General features: G+C 38.5%; 1 protein-coding gene across 9 annotated transcripts in view; it reads left to right on the top strand.

Annotated features, from left to right (window-relative positions):
- Positions 1-19478, top strand: part of Glis3 (GLIS family zinc finger 3) — a 428547-nt gene that overhangs the window by 391867 nt on the left and 17202 nt on the right. For all 9 annotated transcript variants that reach the window (XM_046420163.2, XM_046420161.2, XM_046420158.2 and 6 more), the window contains one exon: positions 9383-9558. In XM_046420163.2, coding sequence (XP_046276119.1) covers positions 9383-9558 — 176 coding nt within the window. The remainder of the gene's footprint in view (positions 1-9382; positions 9559-19478) is intronic.

The raw sequence follows: 19478 nt of genomic DNA, 5'->3' as shown, positions 1-19478 counted from the left end.
TTCCCACATTCCAAAAACTGTACCTCATGTAAGCCCAAGACAATGTTTTTTTAGTCCCCTTAGACTTTTGGTCAGGAAAGTGAGTCATGACGGTAAGAAGGAAGGATTGAGGTAAAATGGAATTCCTTTTCTTGCAACCTCTACAGTAATGCATTAGCATGAAACAACCATGGTATATGGTAGTGTCACTAAGCCATAGTATTATTCAAGCATATCAATGTGTGTTTCTTTTCTCCAGCAAGTCATATGGAGCTAAGCGAAAGCCCAACAGCCACATATTCCAAACATATTCCAAAATGCCTTCTCTCTGATGTAAAACAGGCTATTCTAAGAAAAACCACTACTTTTTTAACAGTATGATCTAGAAATCATGGTCTTTTTCCAGGGACGTTCAGGAGACTTAGTTGCTAATAGACTATCTCTTTGTAACTGAAGGACTATCTATTTATTAGTGGTGAGGAGACTGTCAAGTGAGCAGAAACTAAGAGGTACAGTTATTTGAATAAGTCTTTTTTGCTTCTTTTTCTGAGAAAAAAAAATCTTTGATTGCTTTCTATTTAGTTTTAAGATGAAAAAAAAAAAGTTCACTGATTTAGTCATTTTTTCTCTTCAGAGTAAATGATTAGGACCATTCTCTTGAAAAGATGTTCACCTCTCAGAAGCACAAACTGTGGTCTCTGGACAAACATGATGATGTCAAAAGGGACATTTGCACCAACTGAGCAAATGTTTCATGTGCTTGGACACAAATTGGTACCAAGTCTGAAGCCAGTCTATGTCGGTATCAAGCTGGGAACTGGCAGAGCACAATCTATAGTAATTCTTCAGTGGCAGTTGTTTTAGTCAGATTTTTTTCATTGCTGTGACTAAAGGACCCAACCAGAACAACGGTAGAAGAGAAAGAGTTTATTTGGGGGCTCATGGTTTCAGAGGTCTCAGTCCATAGCTCCATTCTTTAGGACTAAAGATGAGGCTGAACATAGAGCAGATGAGTGTGGTGGACGGAAGCAGTTCATATGATGAACAGAAAGCAGACAAATAGATCTCCAGTTGCCAAATATAATTGTGTACCCCAAAGCCACTCCCCAGTGACCATCCTCCTCCAGGCATACCCTACTCACCTTCAATAACCACTCAATTAATCCCATCAGGTGATTGATTCACTGATTCATTCCATTAAAGCTCTCATAACCCAATTATTTCTCTTCTAAATCTTCTTACATTGTCTCACACATGAGCTTATAAGGGACACCTCACATCCAAACTATAATATTCTGCCCCTGGCCTTCAAAAGCTCACAATCATCTAATAATGCAAAATACAGCTAGTTTATTAACAAGAGTCCTCCTAGTCTCAACAGTTTCGAGATTGCTCAAAATGCAATGAACATTTATTAAATACTTATTTACCCAGGTTACTGAATAAGGTTCTGGAGACACAAGATGGTAGTAAACATCCAGGGATTTATACTCTCTCCATCTGTAAGAGTCAAGAACCCTTCTCTGATTGTGGAGTCTTTTAATATATGCTGTTTCCTCTAGTTCATTTCTCCAGTCAAATGTTGAGTCTTGTCTTCAGGACAGGTGCAGAAAATTTCCTTTGTTGTTGCTACAATAGTAACTTGACATCTGACAATGGAAAATGAACACATGTAAACAGCACATGTCATTGCTGCCAAGGCACTACCCAGTTAGTTTCTCTTAAAATTTACAGATTATATTGACTTTTGAAGCCTTATTTGGCAGTGACTTCCAAAGACACCTAACCATACTTGGCAGAAGTACTGTGTTTGAAGTTGGTTCTTAGAGTTCTTCTGGTGTCTTAAAGAGACCTGTGTTTGCTTTTTGAAAACACAAAAAGGCATGGTATAGTCCATTTTTGTATACCTATGCCTCCTGTTCTCATGTTTAGCCAGAAATAACACTTAAATTTTTCTCAGTTCTCATCTGGCATTCCCATTACACTCTTTTATGAATGTTTATCTCTCATCCAATGCATTCTGTTGCAAAACAGATTGAACGTTATGTCTGACACCATCCTGAACAAGAGAAAGAGTCTTCCATTTGCCACAGGGCCATGAATTACTCCCCTTGATTTGGCCTACTTATAGTGGCCCAAGTGATGATATCATTGCAGAACTTTTTTTTTAATAGTAGAATTTATTTTATATCAAATGTCTAAGACCTCTCTGGATAAACTTTCTTCTGGTTGGTGGTTTTTGAAAAACAAAAATTTGGCAGAACCCAACTTTTCTTTTCTCTCTCCCCATCACATCGGGTCTGAAACAAACAGTGGAATCACAGCCAGTTCTGTAGTCAAGATACTCCAGAAAACTTCAGCTCTCATTCCTACATAATACTCTAATGTTCTCCTCTCCTTCCTTTTCATTGCCACAGGGGATTGGGGGGTGAGGGGAATAGCAATATCCTGGGTCCTAATAGAGCATTCACTAGGGAAAAAAATACTTCTGTGCCTTGGGCATTGATGACTTTGTTTTCCTGACATACAGATTGCTTCCTATGCCCAAATGGGGTAACTTTCCTCCAAAGCACTCTGTCCTTTCATTTCAACACTCACTCACTCACTCATTGTGATTAATACTGGAGTCTCCTTTAAAAATTCTTGATGATCATCTTGATGATCACCTGCAGCCACCTTTCCAGTCCTTATTTAATCCTGCTCAGTGGAGGCTCAGGTGATCATTTGTGAGTCTTGGTTTTATCTAATCTGATGAATTATACGAAGCCTCTCATAAGGAGACAGAAACACTAAGCTATTCCAGAGGACAGATTCGGCTCTTTGCCTGTTTCGGGACTGAGTCCTCAGACGGACATACAGCTCTTGGCCAGCTTTGGTCTTGCCCAGATGGACAGTGTTGCAATTACCCACACTTCCCAGCGGCCGTTTCTTCATTACTAAAAGCTGGTCTTGATTGTCTCTGAAGCCGAATTCAATTTGCAGTTCCCCCAGTAACGTGCTGTGATTCATTTGGGGACAAATCTGGATTGAACTGTGTCCAAGTGTCTCTTTTGTGAGACAGAAGGGAAGTATAAGTAGATACTATAGTCACCCAGATGAGTCAGCCAGGAATTCATGAAGTGATTTATAAATCGTTATAAAGACCACTAAAGTCTACTAAAATGGAGCGCTGTCTGGCTGTACAAAGTGGGGTATTATCATTGGGGGGTTTTTTTAGATGTTAAATCAGATGTGAAATCCTTAAAACTGTGCTTTTCTTTTTAAGTTTTGAAAAGGATTCTTTTCCCCCCTCTGCAGTCGGCCAACTGCTAAAGCCATTTTTCATTGATTAGTTTTCACAGATGAATTTTAAAACCACCACAGATGATACCCTGCAATTCTTTGGGGAAATAAAAAAATCCCTCCCCAAATTCATCCTAGACCAGTTTGTATCCATTATTTCTACTCTCTGGCAGCAAATCAATAATATTTTTGTGTGTGAATACAAAGAAACAAGCTGTTCTAATGCATTCTCCCTTCTTTGGGAGGTCTATAGCCCTGGTGGCATAGAGAAGTGGGGAAAAGCTATCCCAAACTCAGGCCAACCAACATTTAATCTAATTGATCATGTAAACATATAAGTTCCTTCTTTTCAAAGGGATAACCCCCACAGCAGTGCTAAAACATATCCCACATTGCAGGCTAGAGCTGCTTGTGGGTACAGCACAGATGAAGAAGACATTATTCAGGACATGTACCTGACCTGCACTGCAATCTGTTAGTAAATTTTGTTTAAAGAAATAAACTTGTAAATTGACGTAGAAATATTTTGAACTTTCAGGTAGGGAAAAAGCCTGACCTAAAAGGAGTTATCTGGTTAGCAAGAACAAAGGGATATGCCAAACTCATGCATGAAAGACCCCAGTTCAGGACTCAACAAGTTCACCAAAGCAAACTGGCAGCACTTGCATTGACAGATTTGTTTTAAAAGGAAGTAGGTTGCTGTTATACCTTTCTACCAGCCCATAATAAGAGTTAAAATACCAGATGCCTTGGGAGTCCTACTCCATTCTTTTCTCACCCCACCCCTCTGGCTTGCTTTAAGCATTCCACTGGAAAGATCTTTCTTACCTTCCTGGGGTAAAGTGGTATTTGGAGAACTAGCTTTGCAACTTTGGGCAACTCACTTCACCTCTCTGGACTTCTTTTATTTTTATGCAAAAAAAAAGTCTGTACTCCAGTCCCCTTCCAGCTGGAGTGTTCCATGACTGTATGTGTTTGTGAGCTCTGTACACATCATCGAAAAATCCAGTACCAAGAAGTTAGACCCTTCCCTGAGAACAAGACTCCCTGTGCACCTCAAGTTACAAAACTAGAAAGAAGAGCAAAGGTTTTATATTCTTGGCGCCTTGGTTCCTGCGTCTGAATAGTCCTGGGAGAAAAAGAATCCTAAGAATTTTTTTATTTTAAGAACTCTGTAGATGTTCTAATACAGTGCTGAACCACCGTCAAGCACTGCACAGGTTAATATCAGTGATCCCCTAAATGTGCACTCTATTTAGATCAATTATTCCATAAATTTGTATTTGATCACCCAAAAGTTATCAGACATTCATTGTCTTATGTACTTTGATATCCCTGACTTCCCAATTCCAAGTCTTCATAATCCACCCTACCCCTTAACTCACATTACCTATTTTCTTTACTTTTTTTCACATTACTCATTTCCTCAAGTCCAATACATAGTTAACTTACTTAAATGTGTTCATTGCTCTGTCACTAAAATATAAGTGCCACAATGGTGGGCATATGTGTTCTTGGTTGCTAGATCCTTAGTGCCAAGAGCCATGCTCAGTACATATCTCTTAAATGAATTAATAAATATTATCTCACACTTTACGATCCCCAGTGAGAGTTGGGATATCTTTATATTTACACTTGAAATCGAGGCTCTAAGGAGTAAAGGGATTTACCCAAGATTGCCTAGCTAGTAAATGACAGAGCCTCGATCCAAGCCAGGTGGGCCTGACTTCTGGCCCTTCTGTCATTGGCACTTCTTCTGCATGTGAACCTTAGTGGTATATTCATCTCAGCTGGAACTTACTGTTCTGTGAAATAGTCTGGAATTAAGCTCTGCATTTCAAGGAAGGATAACCACTTTGATTGTGACCCCACCCCACTGCAAAATTGGGGAGCTGGATAGCAGAGGGGGGGGGCACAGGGAAAGCAGGGGAGCAAGGCATAGTAGGGAGCATAGCCAAGTAAATCTCCAAAGCATTGAGCCATTTTTTGAGACGCACAGATAAAAATATTTGTAGAAACCTTTCAAATACTTCTACCCAAGAGTTGTTTTTTTTTTTTAAATGAGCATTTCAAACCTGCTTCCCTACCATCACCAACCCCCCCATTCCCTGCCCCACCACTGCCACCCGCCTTTCTTCTTGGCAAACCATTGCTCATGCTAAGGTTATAAACTCCCCCACCAAGTGAGTGGAAATGGTTGAGTCAGTTCTCTGGTTTGCTTTTGTGTGATCTGTTTCTGGTAAGCAGTGATGTTTTCCTCTAGTCTGTTGTGCCTCTGTACACAGCAATCATGTATTTTAGGGACCTGTAAAAGGCTCAAGAAGAGAATAATAAACTCTGTGGAAGGAAATCTTTGAAATGTCCACTGCAGATCCACAGCTGGTAGACAGGGCTGGACCTAGAAATGATTTCAGAAGGCCTTTCTCCTGCTCTTGGACACTCTGTCTCTAAGAATGAATTAGAGTGATGTCACCTTGGCCTGATGTCATTGGGGAAGGAGATATTCCATAGAGGAAAAACTGGAAATAATTTAGTCGATCCTTGTATTAAATTTTTAAATTTATTTTGGCATCAAAAATTAATTCAACCTTCTTTTCATTAAAAAACAAGCCCTCCCTTAGCTATTTTGAAGGAGAATATTCAGAGCATAAGAATTTGGGTATGTGTTGAAGATACAAGGTTGGAAAGTCGGTACAGACACTTAGAAAGTGGGGTTCTGAGGCCCCGCTGCCTTGAACCACAGTGACAAAAGTTAGCATTTAGTGAGCTTCTGCATGTTTGTGTTTTGCTTTTGCATTAAATGGCCTAAAACTACCCAGTGTCTTAAGTTCTTTTGGCTTTTGAAGTCACTTTTCTGACAGCTCTCTTGCTAAGAGTGGTCTGTGATTCTTTTTAGATGTTCCCAGGGGCCTGGCCTCTAGCAATAGGACTGGGTTTCACCTGCTTTCTTATTGTATCTCCTACCTCACATTTTAATTTACTGTTTCTGCTTTAACATGAGCAAGTAAACAAGTAACCAAGTTTATGAAAATTAAATTAATAGGTCATGAGAGTTTTTCAGTAAAATACCACATAGCGTTTTAGGCATTAACAAAATTGATTTTATCTGCTGTGCTTCAAATCTGTCCTATTTATATGCACTCTCTTTTGATGCTGGACTTATTAGTGAAGAAGTCACATTCATACTTCCTGGTTCCTAACAAAATTCTCTGAAAAACAGTGATCACTTCTTGTCACACTTCATTTCTCTGTAGATGTAGAAGTTAAAATTTGTGTACTTAATTTTTTTCCAAACCAAAGCCTCCTTTATGTGTACATTTATTTCACTGAGAATACCTTATGTTGAAATTTCATTAATACGTTATTCGAGGCTACACTATATCTTGAAATTATGTTAACTTTGTATCATATAATCTCATTTGTTTGAAAAACAGGAAAATCCAGTCTGAATTGCAAAAGGCAACATGTAGAATCAATGGAAGACATAATATTTTATTTCCCAGTTCTCTGCAATAGCAGTGTTAAAACCTTATTGTGTACCTAACCACATTTTCCCCTGTACTCAGTGTTGTCATTTGGTTGAGTAACATTTGGTCAATAAGACATAATGGCCAGTTTTTGGAACCTATATGAATGAATAGGTAAGAATAATTTGTAATAAGTATGTAATTATATAAAATCATAAACACACACACATATATAATCTACATGTAAATATGGAACATACATTGTAAATGATTCCTAAAATGTTGAGATGGATTCTATTCTTTTGGTTGGCTAAGTATTTCTGCTTTTTATAGCTACTAATCCTAATTTACCCTTTGTCCATAAAATTCCCAAAATCCTGAAAGTATAATATTTTATAGATTTTTATATTGTGAGAATCTTTGCCTCCTTTCTCTTCTTTGTCCATATTTTCTACTCTGTTAAACAAACCCATGTTTGTGAGTCAGTCTTATTGTGCTATGGGTATGGGGGGTTGTGAAACAAAACTGTTCTCCTGCATCAGACAGATGATGGCAGGTCGTGTTTCCCAAAGCCTGCTGACGTGCCTGTCCACACATCTGTCTGCTCCATCGGTCCTCAACATGAAGAGAGTAGCAGAAGAAAAGGCAAAAAAAAAAAAAAAAAAAAAAAACCCTCTGTGCCTTGCTGCTTTTATTCTAAAATGAGGAAATAAGACTAGAAAGCCAATCAGAAGCTCTTTCTCCCTTTCCCAAAAAAAACAAAATTGAGACATCAAAGATGACAATTTGATAGTGACATAGGTTGTCTTGCAATTCAAATCATCCCCCTCTCCATCCCTGGGGATCTTGAAGGACCAGGAGATTCCAGGATTGAGTAGTAATGTAGACTCCCTCTGCCCCTAAAGTCTTGATTCCACAGTCTATCCTTCCTCTCCCACAACTGTAGATCGACGTGTGAACACACTCAGGACCCTGAAAATAGCCTCCATATAAGAAATCCAGGCCTGTGCGGTTTGCTGGATGTTCTCAGGCAGTGTCAGAATTGGTTTGCTGTCTTTTTTCTCTCGGGACCATTCCACACATCTTTTCAGGGTAATTCCAATTAAGATGATATGCCTAGAAAAATTGATATTTACACAGCACAGGATACTCGGTGACTATTCTCTTTTGGTAGAGTGAAAACCTAAATGATGGATTAGCAGGCTTCCTACCTCAGCTGGTTTACTTGAGCCTCCCCTGACTCCTTTGTTCCCGAGGTTAATGAGTCCACATCTCTGCTTTTGGTTTCTACATCGCTCTTTTTAACATAGACTCATCACATCTCTCTGGGGAAAGGCAAAAAGAACCTGGCATTTTGTCCCATGCTTTCTTACTGCTGCAATACAAATGTCTTATTAGATATTCCGGTTCAGAAGGTTCAAGTTACTTTATATACTTGTTCATCTTCCTTTTTTATCATCTATGGCACTACACAAAAGCCCAACCAAGTGGATTTATTTGTTCCTGTGAAATAAGTGATATAAACAGATGGTGACTTATATGTGTTAGTGAAAAAACAAAGCCTGTACAAAAAAGAGATGATTAAAAGTTTTCAGCTTAATGGACTTTTTTTATTTTATTTTTTGGAGATGGAGACTAAACAACTCATTGCTAGTATAGTTTTTCCCAAAATAATTTTGCGGCTGTATTTCACTGCATTAACAGACTCTCTCCTTTCTTCCCCATGCTTGTGCCAGTCCCCTACCAAACTGGCAAGTTGATCATTTCAGTTTTCTATGGACATTGCCCAACTTTAACATTATTTTCACAAGTGTACCTTCCTTCAATGTTAGGAAAAAATACACTGTCATTTTAAACCTAGTGAGTCAGATCTTATCAATTGTCCCTTAAAATTGGAAGATCAGTCTGTACTCATCCATTTTTTTAAATCCCTGGTTATGTGGAGATTTCACCTCATTTAAACACCATTACAACTCCTCCCCAAAGCCAACAGTCTTGTGATTGGCACACGTTACTACAAAAGATGTCCTACATGGTGTTTCTGCTACAACCTCAGGAATGTTTTTTGCCAAGCACAGAACTCATGTATACCTCTTGAGTTCTGGGTTTCAAATCATACTTGACCTTTGAGGTTTAAGTTAATTTATTTTTGGCAAAAGAAAATGTATTGTTTAAAGAGAATAGGATCAGAGAGGGTCATAATAAAGACTTGTAACACTTCTTGGACCTCAGATATGTCTTACAAAACAAAATGTTTATGAGCTAAGTGTAAATGATTCAGAAACATAAGGATCAAATTTCCCCCAAAGATCCCTAAAATTAGGCAAGAGGATTTAAAAATTAGCAGAAAGAGGGCCTGGCAAAAGATGTGCTTTGCATTTCACCAAACCCAGGGTATTTGAAACGCAGCTTAAGAAGCTTGACAAACCTAAACTGTGACTAGGTTTTTCTTTGTTGGTATCTTTTATTCCCTCAATATCTCAATTAAGAACTCAGTGGCTAAAGGGGAGAGAGAAGAGTCCTGAAGGTTGGTTTAAAGGGCTGGTTGTTACACTTGTGCAGGGCCAGAGCCGGGGTCAGACTTGGCTTTGGCAGGTTTGTCTGCCTTTGCTATTTTGTGTCCTTCATGTTGCCCTTTATAATTGTTTTCTCAGGTTTGTACCTTCTGCTCCATCTCCTCACCACATCAGCCCCCGGAGAGTTCCGGCTCCTTCCTCAATACTGCAGAGAACACAGCCTCCCCACACCCAGCAACCATCAGGTTCACACCTGAAGTCCTATCAGCCAGAGACGAACTCTTCTTTTCAACCAAATGGTATCCACGTCCATGGTAAGCGGGAGCAGCAATCCTCTAAGTACTGAAAAGTGCTGTTGTGCTCTTGCTTTTAATCAAGTGTCTTAGTTACCAGTTACAGGTTTCAGATATTGTTATACATCAGACTTAAGCTTTTAGAATTTTCCTCTAAAATTTCACACTTAATAGGCGTGAAATCTTATATTATTTCCCTGGCTTCAACTCTAAGATGACATAACTTATGACACCCTACACTGGTCAGCCCAGGGCAAACTGGAAGAGGACGCTGTTGCCTGGACCCAGCACTCAAGCACAGACTCAGGCAACTGCGTCTGTTCCTAAATAATAAACAGCCCATGTGAAAGAAGACCATGGGAGTCGGTGCCACACCTGCCTTCTCTGCTGGGTCTTTGTCCTCAGCCCCATTAAGCCAGATCCTCTCATCCTTCAAGCCCAGATGAAATGACACCTCCTCCCTGAAGCCTTTTCTTGTCCCACAGCTGATTTAATTTCTTCTGGTTCTGAACTGATGGCAGCTCATCTGCATCTGTCTACTAGAACTTCTCTTCACTCTTTGTTGTAATTTACTTATCTATGAGTAAAATTCTGAGGGCAGAATTTCCGGACCATTGTCATATCTCTTGGGGAGACACACAGATAAAGAGAAGACACAGATAGGTGTTAGGTTCGTGAAGAAAGAAAAGGAGTAAGGATTTAGGAAATCACAGTGTTTTCAAGTGGGCTGATCTCGATGAGGAGCGTGCATGGAGAAAGAAGTCTGGCTTAATTTTTTTTTTTTTTTTTTTAATTTAAACCCATTTTGTCAATTCAGGCACATATTCTAGTGAACTTGCTTAGAATGCTGAAATGCTCCATTGTATAGCCTCAGACTATCAATATCTGTTAGTTCTTGGAGCAGTCAGACCTTCGATATAAGCAGAAAAGACACTGGCTATTTCCTGAATTTGCTCCATTTTCATTATTACTTGAAATTAATGGATCCTCGAACCAACCTGAATCAGTGTTCAGACTGAGTTTGAAAGAGTGATTTCCCAAGATGGCAGAAGCAAGCCAAATTGTAGAGCTAAACTTGGATAAGCATCCCAAAGTAGAAGCCTAAGCAATAAAGAGGAGGCAATGTAAAGACAGTGGCCACCTGTGGGAAGAAAAGTCATTGAAAAGCCAGGTCCTTGGGCCCTGGTGCAGAGTTCCATCCATCTCTCCCTTTCCCCACTTCTCCAGTGTAGCCCCATAAATCCATAGTTCCCCAGTACAACTTAGACTTTCAACATTCCTCAGGCCTATGATAGTTTTTAACCTTTTTTCTAAACATTTCATTTCAAGCTTTAGTCGTATACTTCTTTGTCCAAGAAGTATTTCTTTGAGTACCTGCTATGCACAAGGCAAGATATCTGTAAGAATGGTAAACAGAGCCTGCTTCCTGCCCCACTCCAGGCAGAAGGTGGGCAGCATGGATGTGGGCTCTGTAGATTCCCGAACGGGTCACTGACTCTAAGACATGCTTTTTGGCTTTCACATTTTCGCACTGCTGAAATCTGGACACACCTCACAATCAGTGGCATCATATAATTGGTAGTGATTTTTCTTTCTTTTGCAATATAGAATAATGGAGCATTTCACAGTCCATGGTGTCACAGTTCCAATGAAATGCAGTGTAATGTGCTTTGATTATAACTGTGAAATAAATTTTTAAAAACTTAAAGATTGACCTATGTGTAGAAAAAAAATTGGAAAGAAATTCATTGAAATATTAAGAGTTTCTGCATCAGGGTGGCGGGATAATGGGTATCTTTTTTTTTTTTCTTTGTGTCTGTCTTTCTAAAGATGTTTTGGAATTAGACCAAATTGAATGCAAATTACCAGTCAATTATAAAACTGTGTGACTCCATGCAAGTCATTGTGCCTCAGTTCACATTCCCTAAGTGGAGAGAGTTTCATCCACCTCCTTTCATTGGTTCTTAGGAGAATTTGTTAAGAAAAACACCAGACACAGAGTAGGAGCTTATTTAATTTAATTATCTTCCTTCTGTTCCCTTCCTTTTCTTTATTAGACTTTTTGAGAACAGGGATTATGTTTGTAGCTCCAGGGCAAGCATAATACTTGGTGTAAAGTAGGGATTCAATAAATATTTACTGAATAAGTAATTGACACTTTCTCATTCAACAAATGAATAATGAAATAAGAGGACACAGAAAATGAGATCTACCCTATCATTTTGGCAAAATACTTTTTCCACATTTCCAATTTTTAGTTAAATAATGGATGAATACATTGTCAATTTGAAGTTGTTGGCTCTCTTTTCTTTTTTCTTTCATTCTTTTGCTTGTTAAAATTCTCATAGTCAATGAGAAATTGCTAACATCAGCCCTAAATTAGATTCAGGATATAGTTTGGCAAATTGGTAAATTATCACTTTACCAGTTTTCTTCAGGAAAATAGGCAGATGGCCTTTGTGATGAACTTGCAAACAGAATGCCCGTGTATTAGCCCCTAGGCCACCGCAGGGATGTGAGAGGTAGGGATCTAGATGTTGCCTCCACTCCCTCCTCCAAGCATTTTTCTGAAATATTTTTTTTTTATTTTTTACTTTTTAAATATTTGTTTTTTAGTTGTAGTTGGATACAAGACCTTTACTTTATTTATTTTTATATGGTGCTGAAGATTGAACCTAGGGCCTTGCACGTGCTAGGTGAACACTCTACCGCTGAGCCACAATCCCAGCCCCTCTGAAATATTTTTCTGGAACTTTGTAGTCACAGCATTTCTCATCAGTTACTGTAGAAGAAGGAGAGAATTAATCGACTGTTTTTCAAGTAGGTGTTACAGTACTGGGGATGAGGATACCTAAGTTGCTGAGGCTGGCCTTAACTGGCAATCCTCCTGCCTCAGCCTCTCAAGTTGCTGGGATCACAGATGTACACCATTATGCCCAGTGGGGTGAGGAGCTCTTCTTAGTGAATTGTGTTTATTTGTCCAGGCCTTTCCTCTTTTGTTGGACACGTTTGCTGTTTGAAGTTATACAACAGCCTGGTGACAGGGAACTTCATCCCCTAGAAGACTCAATTTTTAAAGTCCAAGCAGTGTCAGGGTTTCTAACCCAGTAGCTATAGTGAGTGTGTGTTCTGTCTTTCAAGATGTTCATGGCTTTAATGAGCATCATCACCCCATCTCCTCTGTCCTCCTTGCAGTAGGTAGAGGTCAGGGGGAAATGTCATCACTGTATTTTTAGAGATGGGAACTAAGACCTGTAAGAATATAAAATGTGTAGGCATGACCACTTTGGCAAAGTATATAGGCAGCTTTAACTAGGGGTCTGCATTTCCAAGCCACATTGTTATTCAGTGTGTTCCTAAGTCAAAGGCACACCAAAAGAAATATTCACTTACATTTGTCCACATGGAAATGTAGATGCCTGTATGTAGATGCTGTTGCATTATCTAGAGACATGAAGATGATAACTCAGAAGGCTTTGATCTTACAGATGAGAAGAAAATGAGATCTGCTGAGTTTTTATTAAGTCATGTCACTAATTTTTACTGAAACTTAGGCATTGTGGGCTCAAGTTATATTTTTAGGAAGAGGCATTTTGTGAAAAATATACTTTGAAAAGATGAACAGCATTGCTTTATCAAGTTCTCTCACCTTGGCTTAATTGATTCTGCATCCACTCCATCCACTCATATTGTCTTCATAAGTAAGGTGGATAAGGTGTTCTTTCTTTTTAAAGTTTGCATGCTAATAGCATTTACAGGTCTCTGTTTGGGTGCTATCTCTAAGGCAACTCCTTAGTATGCTTTAGTCCTTTATTTTAGATGTAAACATAAAGATGTAAACTTGTTCTCTGGTCTTTTCTTTCTTGTTAGGACAATTCTCTTGCCCAGGCAAGCTTCAGAATTTTGCTTGGATTAGTTGCCTGAGAGTTGATATTTGTACATTTTGTTATGGTCCTAATGGCTAATTTCTTTTTAAATCCCCTATTCACTCCAGGTTGTTCAAATGCCATGGGAATTCCTAGAAGAGCATTTTCACAAACTTCCAGCTTTGGGGGTCTATCAAGGAGAGGCCAAGTTCAGTTCAGAAAGTGTTTGCTGGTCATCTTCTATGTGCCAGGCAAACATGAATGTCATTTAATCAGTGTACTGTGATACATGCAGTAGTAGAAGGCACCTGGTGTGTTCAGAGGAAGGTGTCAGAGAAGGGTTTGTAGAGGTGACACTTGAATAGGGTTTTGAAGATAGTAGTTCTTTGCGTAGGCCAAGTGGGGAAAGGCAAACAAGATTTAATGATACCTCCTTTTGGAAATCAGTGCTCTTTTGAGGGGTTCTGCCCCATTTTATGCCCACCTTCTCCATTGTCGTAGGTTTCTCTCGGGTTTCCGCTGCTTGCTTTTATTTTCACCCTTGTAGAGTTTCTAGTTGCCAACACAAAGATTTCCATCATCCATGCTCCAGTTATTAGATTTCATTAGGAAAACACCATGAGGCTACCTCCTTAGCCCAGGCTGTTTGAGATCAACACAGGGGCAGTGGGAAGTGGGGAGCCTGCTCTGTTGCTCACAGCTCCTGTGGTTTTTAAGCTATCTTTTTCATGATTTAAAGCATGCCCTGCCTGTGGGCCCCAAAGAAGCAAGCCAGTCAGCTTCCAGACAATGGTGGCATTTTCCTACCTCAGTATGGAGCTGTAAGCTTGTCAACCCAGTTCAAATTGACTGTGTGGGGAAACAAAGGGTTTCCAACCACCAACAGGCCTCTAAGAATAAAACGGGCATTGTAAATGGCTTGTCCTACCAAAGAACCAAAGCATCTTTCAAACTATAGAAATCAAATTGCAGAGCTCTGATATTTAAATGGAAATGAGGTGGCAGGTAGGAGTTTAACTAACTTCTTCCTCCGGTGGCTGTTTACTCACAGTGATTGTGCAGCAGCATTTTCCAGGAAGAGCTCTTTGGGTTCCTGCCATGACTGATCTCATTGCTGGGGGTTTATAGTGTTAAACCTTTAAAGGTTATTTTTTAAAGGCAAATTTTAAAGACAATAAACATACTCCCCTCCACAGGAAATTTAGTCACAACTGCATATATGCAAGATTGTGAAATAATAAAGTAGTAAGTCTAGAAGTTGTATTGCTTAGAACCTGAGCGTGTCACAACTTCTTGAAATCTCAAGAAGGCACATGTAATTACTTAAAAACCAACAGTGCCCTAGTCTTCACTGAGAAAGTTGTGACATTCACAAAAGAAATGAGCCAGTGAGTGCTCTTCATGGTACTCGGATGTTATCATCAGCAGTCATAATCAAGAATAATTTTCAGTATCAGCCCTGATGTTATTAATGCCTATATAGTACTAGGGATTGATGATTACATTCAGAGAACTCCTTAATTACTCTCACATACTTAATTACTACAAAATTACCCCAAGAACAGTTTTACATAAGTAGTACTTGATAAATTCTGACAGGGTACGAAGTCTAAAAAACAAAAGTTAAATTTAGGTGTGTATGCAGGGTGCGGTAGGCATCTCAACAGGTTAGGTTTTGTGGGAGGAGTGTAGGATGGTCATTTTAACCAGAGGAGCTGTTTGAATGAATAATAGGTTATGGAAATAACTTAACTGTGAATAATGTGTGTATGTGTATGTGTGTGTGTGTGTGTGTATAATATATATAGTAGAGTCTGAACATCTGAACACAGATGTGTGTGTGTGTGTGTATAATAGAGTTTGAACATCTAAACACAGATGTGTGTGTGCATGCATGAGCATGTGCATGCACACATACACACATTAAATTCACCAAATTAATGTGCCATATTTGATCAATAGGGATGTTAAGATGATTGAACCAACTAACCATTGTTAAATCCTATGTTTCCTCAGCACAGGGAGTGCATCCATGCACAGTACTTTTCACACAGTAAGTCCTTAATAAATGTTTGCTTGACACATGTGAATGAATAGAAGAGAAAGAGGAAAAGGAGGATTTTTGATCATGCCTGCTTATTCAGATTGGTGGAGCCAGCCCTTGGCAAAATTGTGCCTTATACTGGAGTTTTCAGGGTCCTTCTTTTCTCTGGGCATTTCTGCCTGTTCCCCTCTTGATCAGCTGTCTGACACTCTGTCTAAAGGAAATCCGGGATGATCTGATGATAACTTGCTCATTAGGGCATATTTGATACGGGATTCCTTCTCGTGAATGTTTTCAATTTAGGAGGACCCCTGAGGGTTCTTGCTATGTGTCCAGTAGTGCAATTCTGGGCAGCGTCACGTGGAAGGGATATTTTGAGGGATTCCCAGGTCCCTTGCTTGAAAAGCATTTTGTTTTCAAAACATTTACAACTATTAGGTTACATAATGGATTCCAGTTGAGATCCATGTGCCTCCCTCCAAACTTCTTGGCTCTACTTTTTTGTACAACTCAGTTTTCCTGACTCTGTCACCTTGAACATGTCACAATCTCCACTTTTGGTAATCTCTTCAGAGATAATATGACCAATTTGGGGTTATGTAACATGTGCAATGTTTTTGCAAGTAATGTATGCTGGGAAAACTTTGGAAGCCTGATTACTAAATCAACAAACCTGGGTTTCTGAACTCTTAGCATAGTTCTTAACTATAATTTAGAAATACTTACTGACTTGTTAAATTATAAAGAAAAAATTTTACCTGATCTTTTTTTAAAGTCCTTATAGGACTTAAGTTTTTAAAGAATTGAAGTCCCCTCCCATCCTTATTCTTACCCCAATTCTACTGCCCAAAGGTAATGACTGTTAAGAGATCCGTGAGCATTCTTTGGCATCTTTTTAATGCTTATAGAAACAAAATGAATATGTGTATATGTAAATCTTATGTTATAAAAAGAGCCTCACATTCTATATTTTTGTTTTTTATACTAACTTTGTAAAATACATGCTTTTGCCTTCCAAGTCAATCAATGTACATAGATGTACTCCTTCTCCCCCCATTCTGTATTTCTACCAGAAATATGTCATCATCTTTTTAAAATAGTCTCCGGTTATTAGACATTTATATATTTTCATTTTCTTCTTTTTCTAGCACTGTCCTGTTTTCTTATGTATATGTTTGTGTATGTGTGTTTACATAAACACGCAAACATAACCCTTTGCACATTTTCTCAGGAAACGTTTCTGAAGAGATATTGCAGGATTAATGGATATGCACGGTTTCGAGTTGGATAGATACCGCCACGTGTTTCTTTACAGAGGCAATGCAAATTTAGACTCCAACCATCAGTAAATTGGAGTGTCCATTTTCTCACACTGCCTGGTATTTTAATTGTTGTCAATGTGTACAGCAAAGATTGGTCAGTTATTTTAATTTTTCTTAGTAACATGATTGAACATCTTTACATTTTCATTGAACTAAAAGAAGTTTGGGGGACTGGGGATGTGGCTCACGCCTGGGATGTGTGCGGCCCGGGTTCGATCCTCAACACCACATACAAACAAAGATGTTGTGTTTGCCGAGAACTAAAAAAGAAATATTAAAAAATTCTCTCTCTTTAAAAAAAAATAAAAATAAATAAATAAATAAATAAATAAAAATAAAAGAATTTTGAATAACAGAATAACAATAGGGGTTAAATGACAGGAACTATAACTTGATTTTTTTGTATTTTCTATTAAGTAATATACCTGCTCTTTCACCCTGCAGTTAAGCCGTACCACTTGGAGCATGGTAGTTTGTTTTCTCAAAATTTTATTGAAGAGAAGGAACTATCCAGAAAAAATCCCCATTTCATTGACTATTGTGACTTCTCTGTCATTTAAAAACACTTATGGATAAGTGTTTAATGAACATCATTAGATATTTAGAGCATTTTCAGCCTTTTGAGGAAGTAAAGGTATTTTTTTCAGAAAGAAATATTCTTATACCTAAAGCTCATTTAGTGAGTGGAACTCTTAAAAATCAAATTTTTTTTCTTATAACTCTATTTTAGGGGTTCTGTTGAACTCTTTGGGGCTAAATGTGTTAAGGGTAACCTGTGTCTTGAAATTCTTATATTTTTAATTGGAATTTTCTTTATAAATATGATAAACAATTGAGAGTTCCAAAGAAAAAAATTGTGAAGAATTATGGGTGAAGTTTTCTTAAAATAAAGGGGACAAATAAAAACCCCACGTCAGGATCATCTAGGTGATTGGTTTTGAGGCCACTATGTTAATAAAACAGAAAAAAAAAAAAAACAGTGGGACGCTAGAAATGGCCTGTTGTGTTCCCCTTCAGATCAGCTCAGCCCTGCACCATGTTGCAAAACAGTCACAGTTACCTTAGAATTTCTTGTTGGTTTACTTACATTTGTCATTGCTCTTTCTGATTACAGGAATTCTCCCTCTCAAACCAGTGACTAAACCCTCCATTTCATTCTTTTGCAAGGTTTTTGAGAACTAGATGTTATACAATGCAAACTTGTTGAAGTAAAAACATTTAAGCATTTTTCTAAATCATTTAAGTGTAACCACCAACCCCCTCCCTTTCTACATTCCTTCACCAAACCCAACCTCATATCACACATCTTAAAGCAAGTTCTTAAATTTCCTTGTCATTATGGCAAAATGATTCAGGGAATCTGAATTAGCCAAGTAATTACCCAAGGTCCTTTGCATCTATGGATCTGGGCTGATGCAGCGTTTTTTTTTTATCAGCATCAGTGAATTCAGTGGCGATATCTGCATTTATATTACAATATATGTTTTATAAATTACCCTACAGATATGTTTTTTTTTTCGGGGGGGGGGTACCAAGGATTGAACTCAGGGGCACATCCCCAGCCCTATTTTGTATTTTAATTAGAGGCAGGGTCTCACCAAGTTGCTTGGCACCTTGCTTTTGCTGAGGCTGGCTTAGAACTTGCGATCCTCCTGCCTCGGCCTCCTGAGCCACTGGACAGACATATTTTTTGGCAGTGCCAGTTAATTGAATAGAAACCACTCAATAGAATATTTGTTGGATGAATGCCTAAACCTTTATTTTAATCTTGTGAAGAAAGAAAAAAAAAAAAAAATATATATATATATATATATATATATATATATATATATATATATATAGTTAACCCTATTTAGAGATGAAGTTTAGGGTAATTGAGTAAGTCCTTTGATGTTGAATGGTTTCCTAAAAGAGCACAAAGTGTTCTCTTGATGAGTTTAGTCACTCAGTTCTCCTTCCCACTCTTTTTTCTGTCTTCAGATTCAGTGGCCTCTGGCATCCAGCAGAAAAGGGTGACTTAGAGCAGCAAACTTCTCCAGGTTACCTGGATGGAGGCTGTCATATCTTCATCACCTTAGTTTCTCTTCTTCCACTTAAGAGAAAAAAAAAACTTCAATGATGGAAAGGGAAGTCACATTATATTCTCAAATTCAGATGAGCTATTTTATGTAATAAGCTTCACAATCCATAATCTTTGAACTCAATGATGATCCTTTCACCATGGTATTTTCACCAAAGTCTCTAGTTGTGGTGCCATTCATTCATTCATTCTCAAATACTAATTCCTGCACTCTAGCAAGTCCTGTCCTGGCTTCTAAAGCCACAACAATATAGAAAACAACCTAAAACCCCTGCCCACCTTGAGCTATTGTTTATTCAAAGGGGTATCTGTGGTATGTGATATTAGTTAGTAGGTGTGTTTTTTGGCAAGCACAGCCTCTGAGCACAACAGTGAGAGAATATTCCTCATATTCCATGGAATCATGTCATCTGTTTGTTCTCTGTAGCACTTGACACATTTTGAGATGCCTAATACATACTCAAAAATCAGGAGTTTGATGTCCAATGGAATGAGATTAAGCAAAAAAGGAAGGACCCTGTAGACTAGATGCACACATCAAAGTGGTGTTCCCAGATAGCACTGAGATGAAGGCTGTTTGACAGAAGGGGCGGAGCAGAGATGGCAGATCATAAATTGGATTGTCCAGA

Source organism: Marmota monax, unplaced genomic scaffold (genome assembly GCF_021218885.2).
Source record: "Marmota monax isolate L192 unplaced genomic scaffold, Marmota_monax_Labrador192_F-V1.1 WCK01_AAM20220418_F8-fsc00277, whole genome shotgun sequence".
Lineage (NCBI taxonomy): Eukaryota > Metazoa > Chordata > Mammalia > Rodentia > Sciuridae > Marmota > Marmota monax.
Note: the sequence above shows the minus strand (reverse complement) of the source record. Positions and strands in the feature narration are given on the sequence as shown.